Source organism: Nerophis ophidion, linkage group LG08 (genome assembly GCF_033978795.1).
Source record: "Nerophis ophidion isolate RoL-2023_Sa linkage group LG08, RoL_Noph_v1.0, whole genome shotgun sequence".
NCBI lineage: Eukaryota > Metazoa > Chordata > Actinopteri > Syngnathiformes > Syngnathidae > Nerophis > Nerophis ophidion.
The window spans coordinates 44,579,423-44,596,928 of record NC_084618.1 but is presented as its reverse complement, the minus strand read 5'-3'; the positions used below and the strand labels follow the sequence as shown (position 1 = coordinate 44,596,928).

Here is a 17,506-nt window from a genome sequence, read left to right as displayed (position 1 = left end):
GGAATTGGGGGTTAAATCACCAGAAATGATTCCCGGCCGCGGCCACCGCTTGCTGCTCACTGCTCCTCTCACCTCCTAGGGGGTGATCAAGGGTGATGGGTCAAATGCAGACAATAATTTCACCACACCTAGTGTGTGTGTGACAATCATGGGTACTTTTTGTTCTCTACCAAAACTATCCAGCCACTTGTTAAGCAAGACTAATCTGCTATACCTCTCGTCAATGCTTCTTGCAAGCGGGGGGGGCAGAGATAAGTACTCGATGCAGAGACCTCTTTCCATCAAGATTTCAAGTCCTGGATTTCAATTCCTCTTTATAATATTTGACTGTCTCATCATCGTTTCATTGGAGCCGACGTGTACAACTATCTTCGCGTAGCTAGTGGTGCGGCTGAGCTCCTTAAGATTAGCTTCAATGTTGGATGCTCGGGCCCTGGAAATACCCCTAATTATAGTTGGTTTGGATGATGGAGTCCCCTATGACTAAGGTGTGGTGTCTGTTAGACTGGGGTATAGGACTAGCTGAAGGCATACTTGCCAATTTTCCCGGAAGACTCCCGAATTTCAGTGCCCCTCACAAAAATCTCCGGGGGCAACCATTCTCCCGAATTTCTTCTGATTTCCACCCGGACAACAATATTGGGGGCGTGCCTTAAGAGCACTGCCTTTAACGTTCTCTACAACCTGTTGTGACGTACGCTTTACCTCCATACAAACAGCGTACCGGCCCAGTCACACAATGTATGTGGCTATTACACAAACATAAATGAAGGCAAGGGATACTTGATAAACAGCAATACAGGTCACACTGAGGGTGGCCGTATAAACAACTATAACACTGTTACATGTATGCGGCGCACTATGAACCTAGACCAAACACGAATGACAAACACGTTTCGGGAGAACATCAGCTCCGTAACACAACAGAACAAATACCCAGAATCCCTTGCAGAACTAACTCTTCCGGGATGCTACAATATACACTCCTTGCTACCATCAAAACCCTTCCTTCCCCTACACAATGGCCTCTGGCATGGACAGGCACACTTTTCAAAGAGCAATTCTCAGCTGCTGCGGTTGTGCAAGTGCTTGATATGATCTGATTTGATGGTCTGCTTTTTAGATGTTAATATCGCAGATTTTAACAACAGATTGTAAGATGTTAATATCTCATTTGATCGTGGCAGCCAAAATCATGATTGAATAAAAAAACAGCCCTACCTTAGTCTATACAATTTATTCGCAAGTGTGTGTGCGTTATAATTTCTTATGGCTATGGGGAAGAATGATCTGCTGTAACACTCCTTCCTGCACAATATCATAGAAGGAATTGCCCTATTGTGGGATTCAACGGCCGCACTGAATTACCAACCTGAATTTCTTTAATGATTTGTATTTTTGATCTCCTCCTTTTGCAGACTGATAGTGCAGCACTAGATATTTGTGACTCTCATTTTATGGGCCTGGTGCGAAATCTTCTGCGAGATTCTGAAGAAAGAAAGAACTTCTATCAAGTAAGTTTTCTTTGATATGCTTATGCAGGTATTCAGTTTTGCTTGAAAGAAGATAATGCCCTGTTCATTTATGTGTTTTTAACATTCCTTGGTAGTGATCTGTTATAGAACTTAGGAATCAAGAAATGTATAAAAAATTGGCGAATTTGCTAAATTATTGGATGATATTGATGTATTTTTACATGTTTGATTACCATAAAAATTAAAGAACTATATTTTTTAATCTTTATTCCCCAAAGAAATTACATTTCAGATCTAGGGTTTGGCATCGGGCATTGATGGAAACTTAGTCTTACATTTTGATTCTCCTGGAATCGTCTGAATTTTTAAATGTGGATTCTCATTTTCGATGCTTAGTTTGCTGACCGGTAAAAATAGATGTCACAGAGGTGGCTAAGCAGCTTACTGTTTGTCCATACACCATGTGGAGCTGCTCCTGTAAGTCAATAATCCTTTGTCGGCCAATAAACTGCAGTTTTTAAGTTTTATTATTTATGTAGACCTGAATGTTACACACACAGTTTTATGGCGAGATAACCAGTGTTGGGAGTGTTCCGATTGACTTTATTTTGTAAGTAGGAACTTTAATGTGTTTTGTATTCTTATAAAGTAATTAGTGAGCAGTTATGATGTCAAAGCAGTTTTTATTAATATTGTTCATTAATAAAAGGTCATAGATGGAGCTTTTACTCGCTCACTGCAGCCACCAAGCCGCTGCATTAGTTTGTTCGGCATGATAGGGCTGGACAATTATTCAAATTTAAATTTCGATTATGGCTTTTCACGATTTTGAAAACATAATTATGGAAAAAAAACTATTAATGCGCATTGTGTCTGCAAATTCCAGAGCTTGTGACCGTGTCCATAGCGCTCCTTAATCACCGACACACTCAAACGCTGGCCGTCCTGAACTAAACAATGTCGAAAAGGCCACTTGAAACAGCGACTAAACTACAAAGCTAAAGCTAACCAGAACAATCCATACAACCACAACACATCTCATCTGCTTGTGGTGAACGACATCATTGATGTAGGATCCGTGGTGACAACTTGAGAGGCGCTCTCTCTTTTTTTTCTTTCTCAACAGCCTGAAGTGAGTCACCGCTTTATTTGTCATGATGAGAACAGCACAACACACTCCCCCCGTCACAATAATAGCGTAGTGCGCTACATCCAGTTTAACAGTGCTGACAAAACAAAAAGGTTTCAAAAAAGTACCTTGCACAAGCATAATGTAGTAATCGCACCCTTTGACACATTTATAAAAGGTTTGTGCTTTAATCTGGTAAAAAAAAAAATGTCCAAAGATGTATTGCACCACTAAATGTGAGGATTTTTGCATTTAACAAACATTTCATTACATTTATTTATTTTTTTACACAAAATGCTAGACATTCTTAACGTGGTAAACTAAATCTAAAAAAACAAAATAGAAAAAGCTAAGTGTTATTGTTTTTTTTATATTGCTATTGTTCTTTAAATGTATTATTTTACTTTTTGTGGTTTATTAGTTACTAATTTATATCCAGTATTTTTAAAACTTTATTTTAAGTTGAGTTTTGGTGGTACAACAAATACTAATGTTTACAAATTAATGAATAATCGTTTAATTAATCAAGTTTAGAATATCAAACAAAAATAATTGTGTTTATTACTTTTGCCATAATAGTCCACACTAAGTAATTAAGTGTGTATATATATATATATATATATATATATATATATATATATATATATATATATATATATATATATATATATATATATATATATATATAATATACAGTGAAGAAAATAAGTATTTGAACACCCTGCTATTTTGCAAGTTCTCCCACTTAGAAATCATGGAGGGGTCTGAAATTTTCACGGTAGGTGCATGTCCACTGTATGAGAGATAACCTATAAAGAAAAATTCAGAAATCACAATCTATGGATTGTTTTTTAACAATTTATTTGTGTGATACAGCTGAAAATAAGTATTTGAACACCAACATTAATATTTGGTAGAGTAGCCTTTGTTTGCAATTACAGAGGTCAAACGTTTCCTGTAGTTCTTCACCAGGTTTGCACAGACTGCAGGAGGGATTTTGGACCACTCCTCCACACAGATCTTCTCTAGATCAGTCAGGTTTCTGGGCTGATGCTGAGTAACACAGACTTTCAGCTCCCTCCAAAGATTTTCAATATAATTTAGGTCCGGAGACTGGCTAGGCCACTCCAGAACCTTGATATGGTTCTTACGAAGCCACTTCTTGGTTTTCCTGCCTGTGTGCTTTGGGTCATTGTCATGTAGGAAGATCCAGCCACGAACGACTCTTCTTCAATGATCTGACTGAAGGAAGGAGGTTTTTGGCCAAAATCCCACAATACATTGCTGCAGTCATTCTCTCCTTAATACAGTACAGTCGTCCTGTCCCATGAACAGAAAAACACCCCCCAAAGCATGATGCTACCACCCCCATGCATCACAGTAGGGATGGTGTTCTTGGAATGATACGCATCATTCTTCTTCCTCCAAACACGCAGAGTGGAATTCTGACCAAACAGGTCAATTTTGGTCTCCTGTCCACAAAACTTTCTCCCATGACTCCTCTGGATCATCCAGATGGTCACTGGCAAACCTAAGACGGGCCTTAACATGTGCTGGTTTAAACAGGGGAACCATCCGTGCAATGCATGATTTCAAACCATGACGTCTTAGTGTATTGCCAACAGTGACCATGGAAACAGTGGTCCCAGCTCTTTTCAGGTCATTGACCAAGTCCTGCCGCGTAGTCCTGGGCTGATTCCTCTCCTTTCTTAGCATCATTGAGACCACATGAGGTGATATCTTGCATGGGGCTCCACTCCTATTGAGATTGATATTCTTCCATTTTCTAATGATTGCTCCAACAGTGGACCTTTTTTCACCAAGCTGCTTGGCAATTTCTCTGTAGCCCTTTCCATCCTTGTGGAGTTGTACAATTTTGTCTCTGGTGTCTTTGGACAGCTCTCTTTGTTCTTAGCCATGCTGAATGTTTGGGTCTCAATGATTGTATGGGGTGGACAGGTGTATTTATGCAGCTAACGACCTCACAGGTGAATCTGATACAGGGGAGTGGAGGAGGACTACATATATATATATATATATATATATATATATATATATATATATATATATATATATATATATATATATATATATATATATGACAGCATGTACAAATATGCATGAAAACACTCCTATAGACATCAGACATTGGATGGTTTAAAATTATTTTAGTTATACTGTACTTGGAGTGATGAATGAAGAATCTATAGAAGTAGAAACGGTATGGACATTTAGAAGACACAACGGTACTTCTAGTTCCTGTTCAAAGCTTTAAACTGCATTCAACCTGCTGCACCTGCACTGAGCGAATTTGTCCTAAAGATGGTGCCATAGGACAAACAACCCATTTTGTGTCTTTGCATGTGTTAAATGAAAACTATTTGCTCTATGGCCGTCAGCAAAGAAAAATCCACAAATTAGTCCTCCATTTTATAAGCAGGCATCAAAGCATAAGAAAAAAGTAGCGGCTTACACTCCGGAATTTACGTTAACTACATAGTTACATTGTAGTTTATAATGTATATTTTTATTGAGGTAAATGTCCTTTATTTGACAAGGTTTTCCTAAATGATCGTTCGTGTGATTCATCTGTGCATGCAGGATGTGTTTCCTGAAGACTTTGGCCCTACCTATGACAAAGCAATCCAGACATTGATGTGGCTGTTTCTCTCCAGACTTGAAAAGCTTCTGCCAAGTCAGTCTCTTCATCAGGTAGGTTATATTTCTTGTGAAACTATCAAAAACGTACCATGGAAATTACCTTTGTGGCATCCCCTATGGGTGTTGCTCATAATGCTATGGTAATAAAGGTAATAAAGGGCTGGGCAATATTTTTAGGCCATATCGCGATACACAATATATATCTCGATATTTTTCCTTAGCCTTGAATTAACACTTGATACATATAATCACAGCAGTATGATGATTCTATGTGTCTACATGAAAACATTCATGTTCATGCTCCATTAATATATGCTCATTTTAAACTTTCATGCAGAGAAGGAAATCACAGCTAAAAAAAATCACTATTTTTTTCATACGGTGTTCATGTGGAAATGTTTGCCTTGGCATTTTGATGGTGTGTGCATGTGGCATCGAATGGTGATGTTGACATGTGGAGTAAGCAGTCTTCATTCACTTGCAGGTGATTTTTCAAATGATGCTACATATTATCAGTAATGCTACTTTTTATTGCAACGCTTTTGCCCCACACTTGACAAATTACGGTTGTCTGTTCGACATATTCCCACTTGAAGCCAAACCACCGCCAGACGATGAACCCTCTGCTGTTTTTCTTGGGAATTAATTCTTCCTTCATTTGTTACTAGATTCGCTCCTTCTTTCTCTCGTATTACCACTCGCACGGCTCAGCTAACATCACAGCTAACGTTACCCAGTCTGCTACCTTTCTGCTCCGCGAGGGCGTATACGTACAGTATGTGACGTATGACGTGACTATATGTGACGTATGTAAGGTGCACTTGCTGTCAGTGAGAAGAAGAGACTAGAAAGAGCGAGGAGAGCCTGTAGTGTAATGCCAGCAGCTAAAAGCAACTGCATGAGAACGTATACTCGAATATCACGATATAGTCATTTTCTATATCGCACAGAGACGAACCCGCGATAAATTAAGTATATGGATATATCGCCCAGCCCTAAAATCAACCTTTTGAATGTTTTCTCGTCGCAGGGCCAAAACATTTATAATCATTAAAAAAATAAGGGTCAATGACTTATGCAGCATTAGCTCCCAAGTCCTGCCCGTGCTTTGCAATGTCATTTTGGTTGATTGGTTGAGGCTTTCCCATCCAATCTTGTATACATTTTACAGACATGCTTTTCTGTCACCTTAAGTTATCTACCAAACAACCCAAAGTTACAGTGTAGAGCTCATTGAGCTGTGTGAAACATTTCAAGTAGGCCTGATTTATGTGGTCAAAGTTTTGAGTTTGATAACACTGTCAACATGTGGTGTATTTTTATGACTAAATGGTTGAATGTTTGGACCTTTTTTGTTGGAGTTATAAAATGTGATCAACATAACCGCTCAAGAGATTTCAAGTTTTCGAGAAATGTTTTGACCCCGTTGTTTCAAATCAAACTCAAAAATTGTCCTGTTGCCTTCTCTTTGTCAGATCGCGTCTTTGCTCAGTGATTCTTCTTCAGTTCTGAAAGACTGCTTAGAGTCTTTTACTGCATCTGAGGGGCTCAAAACCGTGTTGGACACTCACAAAGACCTCAGCCAGTTGGAGGATGTTGGTGAGAATATTTTAAGACACAATAATCCATTGTTATAAAGAATACTATTAATTGTCAGGACTTTGTCAGCCTTGCACAAAGGGTGCACTTTATACACACTTGGTGTATTTACATATTAATCTGCCGTGTCGTAATGTTGAAGTTTAGTTTGGCAGATAATTGACAGGTTTTCCCATAAACTGCCAAGGTACCTGTGGCGGCGTGTTTATGGGTGTGATCACCATGATGTCATCGCATAGTTTGCATAATCTGCTATATAAATGATAAATGGGTTGTACTTGTATAGCGCTTTTCTACCTTCAACGTACTCAAAGCGCTTTGACACTACTTCCACATTTACCCATTCACACACACATTCACACACTGATGGAGGGAGCTGCCATGCAAGGCGCCAACCAGCACACATCAGGAGCAAGGGTGAAGTGTCTTGCTCAGGACACAACGGACGTGACGAGGTTGGTACTAGGTGGGAATTGAACCAGGGACGCTCGGGTTGCGCACGGCCACTCTCCCCACTGCGCCACGCCGTCCCTAATGATTTTCTTTAAAAAGGCTACAAAAAATGTAAACATACATTTGAAAACAAGTCTATTCTTATAAATTGGTTTTAACATATATTTGTATGGGCTTCACGGTGGCAGAGGGGTTAGTGCGTCTGCCTCACAATACGAAGGTCCTGCAGTCCTGGGTTCAAATCCAGGCTCGGGATCTTTCTGTGTGGAGTTTGCATGTTCTCCCCGTGAATGCGTGGGTTCCCTCCGGGTACTCCGGCTTCCTCCCACTTTCAAAGACATGCACCTGGGGATAGGTTGATTGGCAACACTAAATTGGCACTACTGTGTGAATGTGAGTGTGAATGTTGTCTGTCTATCTGTGTTGGCCCTGCGATGAGGTGGCGACTCGTCCAGGGTGTACCCCGCCTTCTGCCCGATTGTAGCTGAGATAGGCGCCAGCGCCCCCCGCGACCCCGAAAGGGACTAAGCGGTAGAAAATGGATGGATGGGGATGGATATATTTGTATATGGTTTTGCCATAGTGTGAATTTTTGCAGCTTATTGTGTAATATATTTAAGAATTTTTCGACTATCAATAAACTTTTAATGCCTTTTTTATTAAAAACAAGAAATGTAGCATCTTTTTCTGGTGTTATTATAAAGTGTACTCGTGTTTAGAGACTCATGTTCCGCCCGTCGATGTCCCTGACGAAAGAGCCAAGCTGCAGCGAGCATGATGTCACACTTGCTCCGCGCTGCTGCTCCAGTTGGGCTTTCTCTTCTTAAAAGCCGCCACTGTCTTCTTACTATTTGTACATTTTGTAGATGGCAGTCTGTGTGTATATCTGGGATATATTAAACTTACGTCCACATCGCAGTTATGCTGACAGTCAATATCGTGTGTTTTGTTTAAATCCACTTTCGGTAGCGCTGTTTTTTGTGATAATGAGACAGAGGCAGAAAGCAGAGCAGCTTGTAAAGACTTCTGCTTCCGAACTCGTTCGATACGCCCGCGCGCCAAAAACCCCCGTACCGAAACGATTCGATACAAATACACGTACCGTTACACCCCTAATATATATATATATATATATATATATATATATATATATATATATATATATATATATATATATAGAGAATAGAATAGAATAGAGTTTTATTGTCATTATTGCAATGAACAGGTTCAAAGAACAACGAAATTGGAGCAGCTCCTCCTAAGGTGCATATACAATATGGTAGTATAAATTAAAAAAAAAAAAAATAAATAAATAAATAAATTAAAAAAATAAAAAAATAAAAAAGATAGAGATGACAGATGTATCTATGTATACATACATAAAACATTATTTCACATTGTAGTCCAAAAAAATAGAAAAACATTTAAACATTACACATGAGGACATGATGGACATATGGACACTCAGTGCCTGTTTAGTGCTACTATGGCTCTTGGGTAAAAGCTATTTTTTAGTCTATTGGTGCTCGCTTTTAGCACCCTGTAGCGTCTGCCTGAGGGTAGCAGTTCCAGGTGGCTGTGCCCGGGGTGGAATGGGTCTTTCAGGATGCTCTGTGCTTTCCTGAGACAGCGGGAGCTGTACAGGTCAGCCAGGGGAGGGAGGGGGCATCCGATTAACTTCTGGGCGGTCTTTATGACTCTCTGGAGCGCCGTTCTCTCTGCGGCCGTGCAGCTGCTGAACCACACGCAGATGCAGTAGGTCAGGATGCTCTCAATGGAGCACCGGTAGAAGGACACCAGCAGTTCCTGTGAGAGGTGGTTGTTCCTGAGTATTCTCAGGAAGTGCAGTCTCTGGTGTGCCTTCTTGATGGTAGCCGTGGTGTTGGTGCTCCAGGATAGGTCGTTGGCCAGGTGGACTCCCAGGGAGCGGAAGTCGGAGACCCTCTCCACACAGTCACCACTGATGATCAGGGGCAGGATGTCCGTTTTTTTCCTCCTGAAGTCTATGACCAGCTCCTTGGTCTTGGAGGTGTTCAGGGCCAAGTTGTTGACTTTGCACCAATCCGACAGCTTCTCCACCTCATCCCGATATGCAGCCTCGTCTCCCTCCGAGATGAGCCCCACTACGGTGGTTTCATCCGCAAATTTGATGGAGTTGCTGGAGTGGGCAGGTGTGCAGTCGTATGTGTAGATGGAGTAGAGAAGGGGGCTCAGCACGCAGCCTTGTGGAGAGCCGGTACTGAGGTGCAGGCTTGATGACATGTGGCGACCCAACTGCACCCTCTGGGGGCGGTTGGATAAGAAGTCCTTAATCCACATGCAGATGGAGTTCGAGAGACCCAGGTCTGACAGTTTGGACACCAGTCTATCAGGAATAATGGTGTTAAATGCCGAGCTATAAGCCACAAAAAGCAGCCGCACGTAGCTTCCCCCCGTCTCCAGGTGACCCAGGGAGGAGTGTAGGGCTGTGGCGATGGCGTCCTCTGTGGATCTGTTGGCTCTGTAGGCAAACTGGTGTGGGTCGAGCTCGGGAGGGAGGACTGAGGTGATATGGGTCCGTACCAGCTTCTCGAAGCACTTCATAGCTATAGGTGTAAGTGCAACTGGACGGTAGTCATTCAGACATCTGACAGAGTTCTTCTTCGGCACCGGGATTATTGTGGAGGTCTTCAGGCATGATGGGATGACGGCCTGGGAGAGGGACTGGGTGAAGATCTTCGTAAATACTCCGGCCAGCTGGTCTGCACAGTCTCTTAGTACCTGTCCCGGGACTCCATCTGGGCCCGTAGCCTTCCTCGGGTTCACTGCCTTCAGCGTGCGTCTCACCTCATGCTCCTCCAGTATAAGGGTGCAGCTGCTGTGGGTGTTGGGTGGAACTGTTGTGACGGCTGCAGGTGTTTTTCTCTCAAATCGGGCGAAGAAGCTGTTTAACTCCCCCGCTCGAGAGGCGTCAACGTCAGCCGAAGGGTTACTGGGTCTGAAGTTGGTCATGTCTTTTATTCCTTTCCATACCTCCTTGGTGTTGTTGCTCTGCAGGTGGGCTTCCATTTTCCTCCTATGTTCGGCTTTTGCCTCTCTGATGCCTCTCTTCAGATTGGCTCTGGCAGCACTGTAGAGTGCCAGGTCCTGCGCTTTGAAGGCACTGTCTCTCTCTTTGAGTAAGCCCTGGACTGTTTTTGTCATCCAGGGCTTCCTGTTGGGGTAGACTCGGATGCGCTTGTCCACTGTGACAGTGTCTATGCAGTGTTTGATGTACCCCAGGACTGCTTCTGTGTACTGCTCCAAGTCTGGGTTTTCAAAAACTGACCAGTCTGTTGTATCAAAGCAGTCCTGCAGCTGTTCCATGGCTCCCTCCGGCCATGTTTTGACCGTTTTGGTTGTGATAGGAGCACTTTTTCTTATTGGTGTGTAAGCTGGCAAAAGGAGCAGGGATATGTGGTCAGACTTGCCTAATTGGGGAAGTTGTTTGGCTCTATATCCTTTTTTTATGTTGGAATAGACTTTGTCCAGTGTGTTAGCTCCCCTCGTAGCACACTTCACATGCTGGTGAAGTTTGGGGAGCACTTTTTTCAGGTCGACATGATTAAAGTCCCCCGCTATGATGTGGATGCCGTCGGGATATTTGTTCTGTTGTGCACTGATTGTATCGTGCAACAGAGCTACAGCCGTGCTAGCGTTAGCATCGGGAGCTATATACACGTTTGTGATCAGGACAGCAGAGTGCTCCCTGGCTAGATGGAAGGGTCGGCATTTAACTGTAAAATATTCCAGATCTTGGGAACAGTGGCTGTTAACTACCTTTGAATCAGAAGTCCACTTGTTGTTTAGGTAGGTTAGCAGTCCACCCCCACGCCGCTTGCCGGAAGACACTGCGTTTTTGTCCTGTCTGTGTGCTGTGTGACCGGTTAGCTCCATGCTAGCGTCGGGTATTGAGGACGTTAGCCAGGTTTCCGTAAACAATAGGGCGCAGCTGTCCATCACAGTGTTTAGTGCTACACGGAGCCTCACCTCGTCCATCTTGTTCTCTTCACCATGAGGAGCGAGCGACCTCGCATTAGCCAGGAATAGACTTGGTATCGGTGGTCTGTTTGGGTTCATTTTTAGTCTGGCTAACACGCCGCCCCTTCGGCCACGGCGTCTTCGCCTCCGCCTCCTCCTCGCCGGGCACAGTAGCCATGGAGTTCCAGGGCTACGTGCTAACTCCTCTGGGATGTTGTGTCGGCTTGTAAAATCCACCGAAATAGTCTGCTCAGACCGCAATCCAATCTCCAACAAATCGTTTCGGCTGTACATAACCTTCGCCCAGCAAGTTGCTGACTGGGCTAGTAATAAACTATATAAAAACAATAAAAACAATGCACCTAAGGGGAGAGCCTGAAACGTCGCGTCCATGCGCGCCGCCATTTTCATATGATTTTCATATATATATACGGTATATATATATACATATATATATATAGTGTGTGTGTGTGTGTGTGTATAATATGCTGTGCGAGTAGCCAAAGGAGGAGCTTTTTAGACACAGTATTATTAATTTAATGTAATACATACAGTTGTGATCAAAATTATTCAACCCACACACAATTTTGGTGTTTTAGCAAGTTGGACATTTATTCCGTATTTTGTTTATAGTCATATCAAATAAAGATGTGTCAAATAGACAAATGCAACTTAAATTGTAACACTGTATTTGACAAAATACAAAAAAGGAAATTTTTCTTAATATCTCATTTACAAAATTATTCAACCCGTTGAAGATCATAACTCTTTAAGAACAGAATTTGAATAAGGTCTTTTCAATCAGGTGTTGGAAACATCTGTAGATGTGATTAGAACCATAACGAGCAACAATTAAACTGATTGAAAAAGACTGTGACGCTCAGCTTCTTGTAGATGGTCAATGGTGTATTTGCAACATGGTGAAGTCCAGGGAGTGGTCAAAGAAGTCAAGAGAGGAGGTAATTTCTCTTCATAACAAAGGATATGGATATAAGAAAATACCAAAGACATTACACATTCCAAGAGACACAGTTGGGAGCATAATTCGCAAGTTTAAAGCTAAAAGCACAGTGGAAACACTACCTGGGCGTGGTAGAAAGAGGATGCTGTGTGCGCACAGTGGTGAAAAACCCCCGGGTCACAGCTGAGGAACTACAACAGGACATTGCAGGTTTCGTCCCAGACAATAAGGCGCGCACTACGAGATAAAGGCCTCCATGCCAGAACTCCCAGGCGCACCCCACTTCTGACTACCAGGCACAAGGAAATAGACTCCAGTATGCCATAAATAATCTGGACAAACCCCAAAGGTTTTGGTAAACTGTTCTATGGAGTGATGAGACTAAACTCGAACCCTTTGGGCCTATGAATCATCGTTATGTGCGGAGGAGAAAAAATGAAGCTTACAAAGAGAAGAACACCTTGCCTACTGTTAAGCATGGTGGGGGGGTCAATCATGCTCTGGGGTTGTTTCTCTGCCTCAGGTACCGGGAATCTCCAGCGCGTTCAAGGCATTATGAATTCTATTTCCTACCAGGATATATTAGCTGCAAATGTCATGAAGTCAGTGACGAAGCTGAGGCTTGGGAGACGTTGGACCTTCCAACAGGACAACGATCCCAAGCATACCTCCAAATCAACATCAGAGTGGTTGCAGAAGAAAGTCTGGAAGACTTTGGAGTGGCCTTCACAGTCGCCAGACCTAAATCCTATAGAAAACCTGTGGTGGGACTTTAAGAAGGCAGTTGCAGCACGCAAGCCCAAGAATATGAATGAACTGGAGGCCTTTGCCCAAGAGGAATGGGCTAAAATACCTGTAGATCGTTGCAAGAAGCTTGTGTCCGGTTATGTATCACGTTTGGATGTAATTACTGCCAAATGGTGTTCTACTAAGTACTAAAGATGCATGTAACTAGGGGTTGAATAATTTTGTCAATGAGATATTAAGAAAAATGTCGTTTTTTGGTATTTTGTCAAATACAGTGTTACAATTTAAGTTGCATTTGTCTATTTGACACATCTTTATTTGATATGACTATAAACAAAATAAGGAACAAATGTCCAACTTGCTAAAACACCAAAATTGTGTGGGGGTTGAATAATTTTGATCACAACTGTAGAGTATATAATGATATACAATAATCCATTACTCCATATTCAACCGCTTGTCCCTTTTGGGGTTGCGGGGGGTGCTGTAGCTTATCTCAGCTGCATTTTAAAATATAATAATTATAGATATATAAATCGATTTAATAATGTATTGTAGCCCCTGAATTTTACTCAACTGGTGAGGTGCCCAAAGATTCCCACCTCTCTTACAGACCAAAACTAACTTTTTTTTCAGCGTGTTATCGGACCTTTAACTCAAGTGCTGGGACAGCCTAACTTGATATTCACTTTAGACAAGATTTTTTTAGGTGTTACCAACCAAAAATTGCTGAATTTTAAGTGGTATTTTACTGCATTGGTGTACTTGTGTGATCACACTTTTTACCGCTTTTCAAGGGATAAAGACTTGTGATTTTCTTTAATATCCAGTTTATACCAGCGTGCAGGCTCCTACGTTTTGGATTATATACTGTATATGAACGTTAATTTTACCCTGTTCTTCTTTGCAGATTCTTGCGAGGTTGATAGCGGCATCTTGTCCGCCTTGTGTCTTCCTCCAGCAAAAAGAGTTGTAATCGTCAATGAGCAGACAGGAACGGATACAGAGAGTCGCCTTGTTTATACAGTTGGCAAAGAGATGGAGGTTGAGTCTGAGAACAAAATGGCCTTTTCTGAAGAGAATCTGCAAACGCCGTGGTTGGGAATCAGTAATGAGGGGAAAGCGGATGTCGGCACAGATGGCGTTGATTGTGAAATGGACGACCACCATGAACAACTTTCTGAAACTCTGATCATTGGGGAGGATGGGAAAGTGACAGTGCTTGACAACATAGGAAAAACGCCAAACAGACGTGGTAGGAAAAAAAAACGTCTTGACGATGAAGACTTCCAAATGCCAGCTGGTGCAACGGATCCAGATATTGATTTGCTAAAAAGACCAATGCGAAAGAACCGTGGGCTCAAGATGAAGCGCCTTCTGTCCCAGTGGAGAAAATCTGAAACACCTGCCGACAGTGGTGGCCACAGCCCTGGAAGGTTCTCGGGGTCCCTTGACCCAGCTGAAAGCAATGACCTGGATGAGAGAACTTGCAAAGTCTGTGGCAAAGTACTGAGTAATGTCAAATTCATGGAGCGCCACATGACTCAGCACTCAAAAGAGCTACATTACTCTTGCACACTGTGTCAAAGAAGTTACAAGAGTCATCGGTACTTACAGCAACACAAATGTCAAAGTGGGACAAATCCGATTGAAGCCCTGACAGACAAGGATGTGACCGGTGAAGAAGACGACAAGTCATGCATACGTATTTGTGATCCAGCTAATGAAGAATTGGCTGCAGACCACTCTGATTACTCACACGCTGAAGAAAAGATGTCTGCCAAAGAACTGGGAGAAAACAGCCCAGATGACACAAAAAGTATTTTAGACGGTCCATTCTACTGTCCTCACTGCAGTGTGGAGTTCAAGTGCAAGCAAACGTTTAGGTTTCATTTACGAAACATCTGCTACAACGAGCAGCAGGTGGACCCCGATCAACCCGATGACATTAGGCACTGTTTTCGTTGCAATGAGTGCGACAAGGCTTTCAAGTACAAATCAACATTAGACTCCCACAAGCAAACGCACAACCCGCTCTACTGCGAGGTGTGCATGAAACTTGTGCGTGACTCGGAGGCTTTGTCCATGCACAAGGAATCGCACACGCCGTTCCAGTGCAACCAATGTGACGAGAACTTCCCCGTGTTCAAGTCGCTGCATAAGCACTACATTGACGTCCATAATCCCACCGAGCCTTTTACATGCACCCACTGCCAGACAACGTTTGCCAGTTTAAAGCGGTTCATCAGACATGAGTGGAAACACACTGGCTACCAGCCGTTTCAGTGCCCCCACTGCACAAAAAGATTCCGATCGTATTCCGACCTTTTGGAGCACCAGAAAAAACACACCAAGGCGTATCCATTCCTATGTTGGGAGTGCGGCAAGAAATTCCGACATGGCATCACTTTGACCAGGCATGTCGAGCGCGTGCATCAGTCTGGCGAACCGCTGAGTGATAAAGCCCTGCCATCATTCGCATGCGCTCAGTGCGGGAAGAGCTTCACCTCAAGGAGATGCCTCCTGAAACACGATAACTTCCACCACAAAGGCATGCGCTTCCCATGTGAGCACTGTGGAAAGGGTTTTTTCGGTAAAGATGCTCTTGTGAGGCATACTTTGATTCATACAGGCGAAAGACCTTTCAAGTGCGACGACTGCGACAAGTCTTTCAGATCTGCCGCAGAACTTAAGATCCATCGCAGATACCATACCGGAGAAAGGCCCTTTAAATGTGGCGTCTGTGAAAAAGGTTTTGTCCAGTCGTGTTTTCTCACGTTGCACATGCGGACTCACACTGGCGAGAGGCCGTATGTTTGTGCTGTCTGTAACAAAGCTTTTTCCAGTTTACACGGCCTTAAAAGGCATCGCAGGCTTGTCCATGCATAGTTTATACAACCAAACGGATCTTCTACAAATGTCTTCCTTAATAAGGGGACAAAAATACACATGAATAACTGAGTTTAAAAAAATCTGCTCATGAACACTTGACAAGTGCTGAAGCAAAAAGTGACAATGGAAAGTGTAAAATGCTTATAATGTAGGTGTATTTTTCCAGAAATGTTTGCCGTAGTTCTACATAAGGTTAGTATGTACAATTGGAAAAAAACATTGACTTTGGGAATAAATGTTTTTCTTTGACACATTTTACTTGATTTTAATTGTCTTTTAATTTTGTAATTTATAGATTATAGACAATACTTCCTATCCCACCATTTGCAACATTTAACCAATCACAGGCAGACTACAAATGGTTGACTGCAGTGTTCAGATTCCCCAATGTAAAGATAAGCAGGCATGAAGCTGCTTTAGCCGATTTGAACAATTAAAGATAAAATTAAGTTTGTCCACTAATTGTTTATCGGCGCTAATTTGGTAATGTCAGAATGGACTGCGAGTAATTACTCATTGTTACTCTCCTTCTACATTTTGTGACTAATGAACTTGGTGTTTATTCCATCATATCTCTATCTTATAAAAATAATGCAATCGCATTTTTCTTTTCAGTTACCTACAATTAATTAAGCAAAATACAATTTGTGAGGACTCTTGGCACTCACACATACACGACTGAATAACAAACATGCAAATGTACATACACACACTTACTATAGGGACGGGCATCTCTATTCACAAGCAACGATCGGTACGTTTAAGATACCTCTTCATCAAATTGGCAATTTGATTAGATACAATGTACATCCTGATCATAATTCAGGCATAATGTATAGCGAGTGGTTATGTATTCTCACATTTTGCTGACTTTTGTCAAATGTATATTTTTTACGTTTAACTTACATTCAGCACATTTTCTTCACATTCGAAGTAGAAATTAATGCATCTAAATTTGATCTTAAGAACTAAAAGGCTCGTGAAATTTAAATCTAAATATGCAAATATCCGACTTACCACGCCTCCCAGGGCACAAAGACACGCCCACACCTGACTGCCTTGATGTGGAAGGGATGTGCAGTGAGATGGAAGAATAACTAGCTCCTGATAGAATACATGTAAATTAATTGATTTAATTAGAGTGCAAATAATACAAATAGATACATCCAACTTAATACCTACACAGTGAATGTATGTTGATGCAAATTTGTTATATTCATGCAACTTTGTAAATAAGGGGGACTTTTTTTTGTGCCGTTTCCGAGAGGGCGGCCAAGAGTAGGTGTGGCACACAGAGAGCAACAAAAGATGGTGGATGTCTGACTAATGTGTTTCAGAGAAGTCACAAAGTTGCCGTTAAGAAGATTTCTACCTTATTCCCCTACAGCTGATGTGGCCAAAGAGGTTTTCTATACAAGAAGTATATGAAACGTGTCATTTCATGGGATGTATATTCATGTTTTGTGTGGTTCATTTCCTCAGTTCTGACGGCATTGAGTCTTGTTGAAAATAAAATGTCTTCAACCAAAGAATGATTTCAATTTTGCTGAAAATCGAGTGGAGTAACTGTAAGAAAGAAAGGCGGCATGT

The 17,506-nt window shown here is 42.0% G+C and overlaps 1 protein-coding gene across 1 annotated transcript in view; it reads left to right on the top strand.

Annotated features, from left to right (window-relative positions):
- LOC133557822 (zinc finger protein 420-like) overlaps nucleotides 1–16,174 on the top strand; it is a 44,378-nt gene extending 28,204 nt beyond the window's left edge. The window contains exons 4-7 of the mRNA XM_061908644.1: nucleotides 1,419–1,514; nucleotides 5,206–5,316; nucleotides 6,741–6,864; nucleotides 13,935–16,174. Of these exons, the coding sequence (XP_061764628.1) occupies nucleotides 1,419–1,514; nucleotides 5,206–5,316; nucleotides 6,741–6,864; nucleotides 13,935–15,913 (2,310 nt within the window). The 3' untranslated portion in view covers nucleotides 15,914–16,174. The remainder of the gene's footprint in view (nucleotides 1–1,418; nucleotides 1,515–5,205; nucleotides 5,317–6,740; nucleotides 6,865–13,934) is intronic.
- The last annotated feature ends 1,332 nt before the right edge of the window (nucleotides 16,175–17,506 follow it).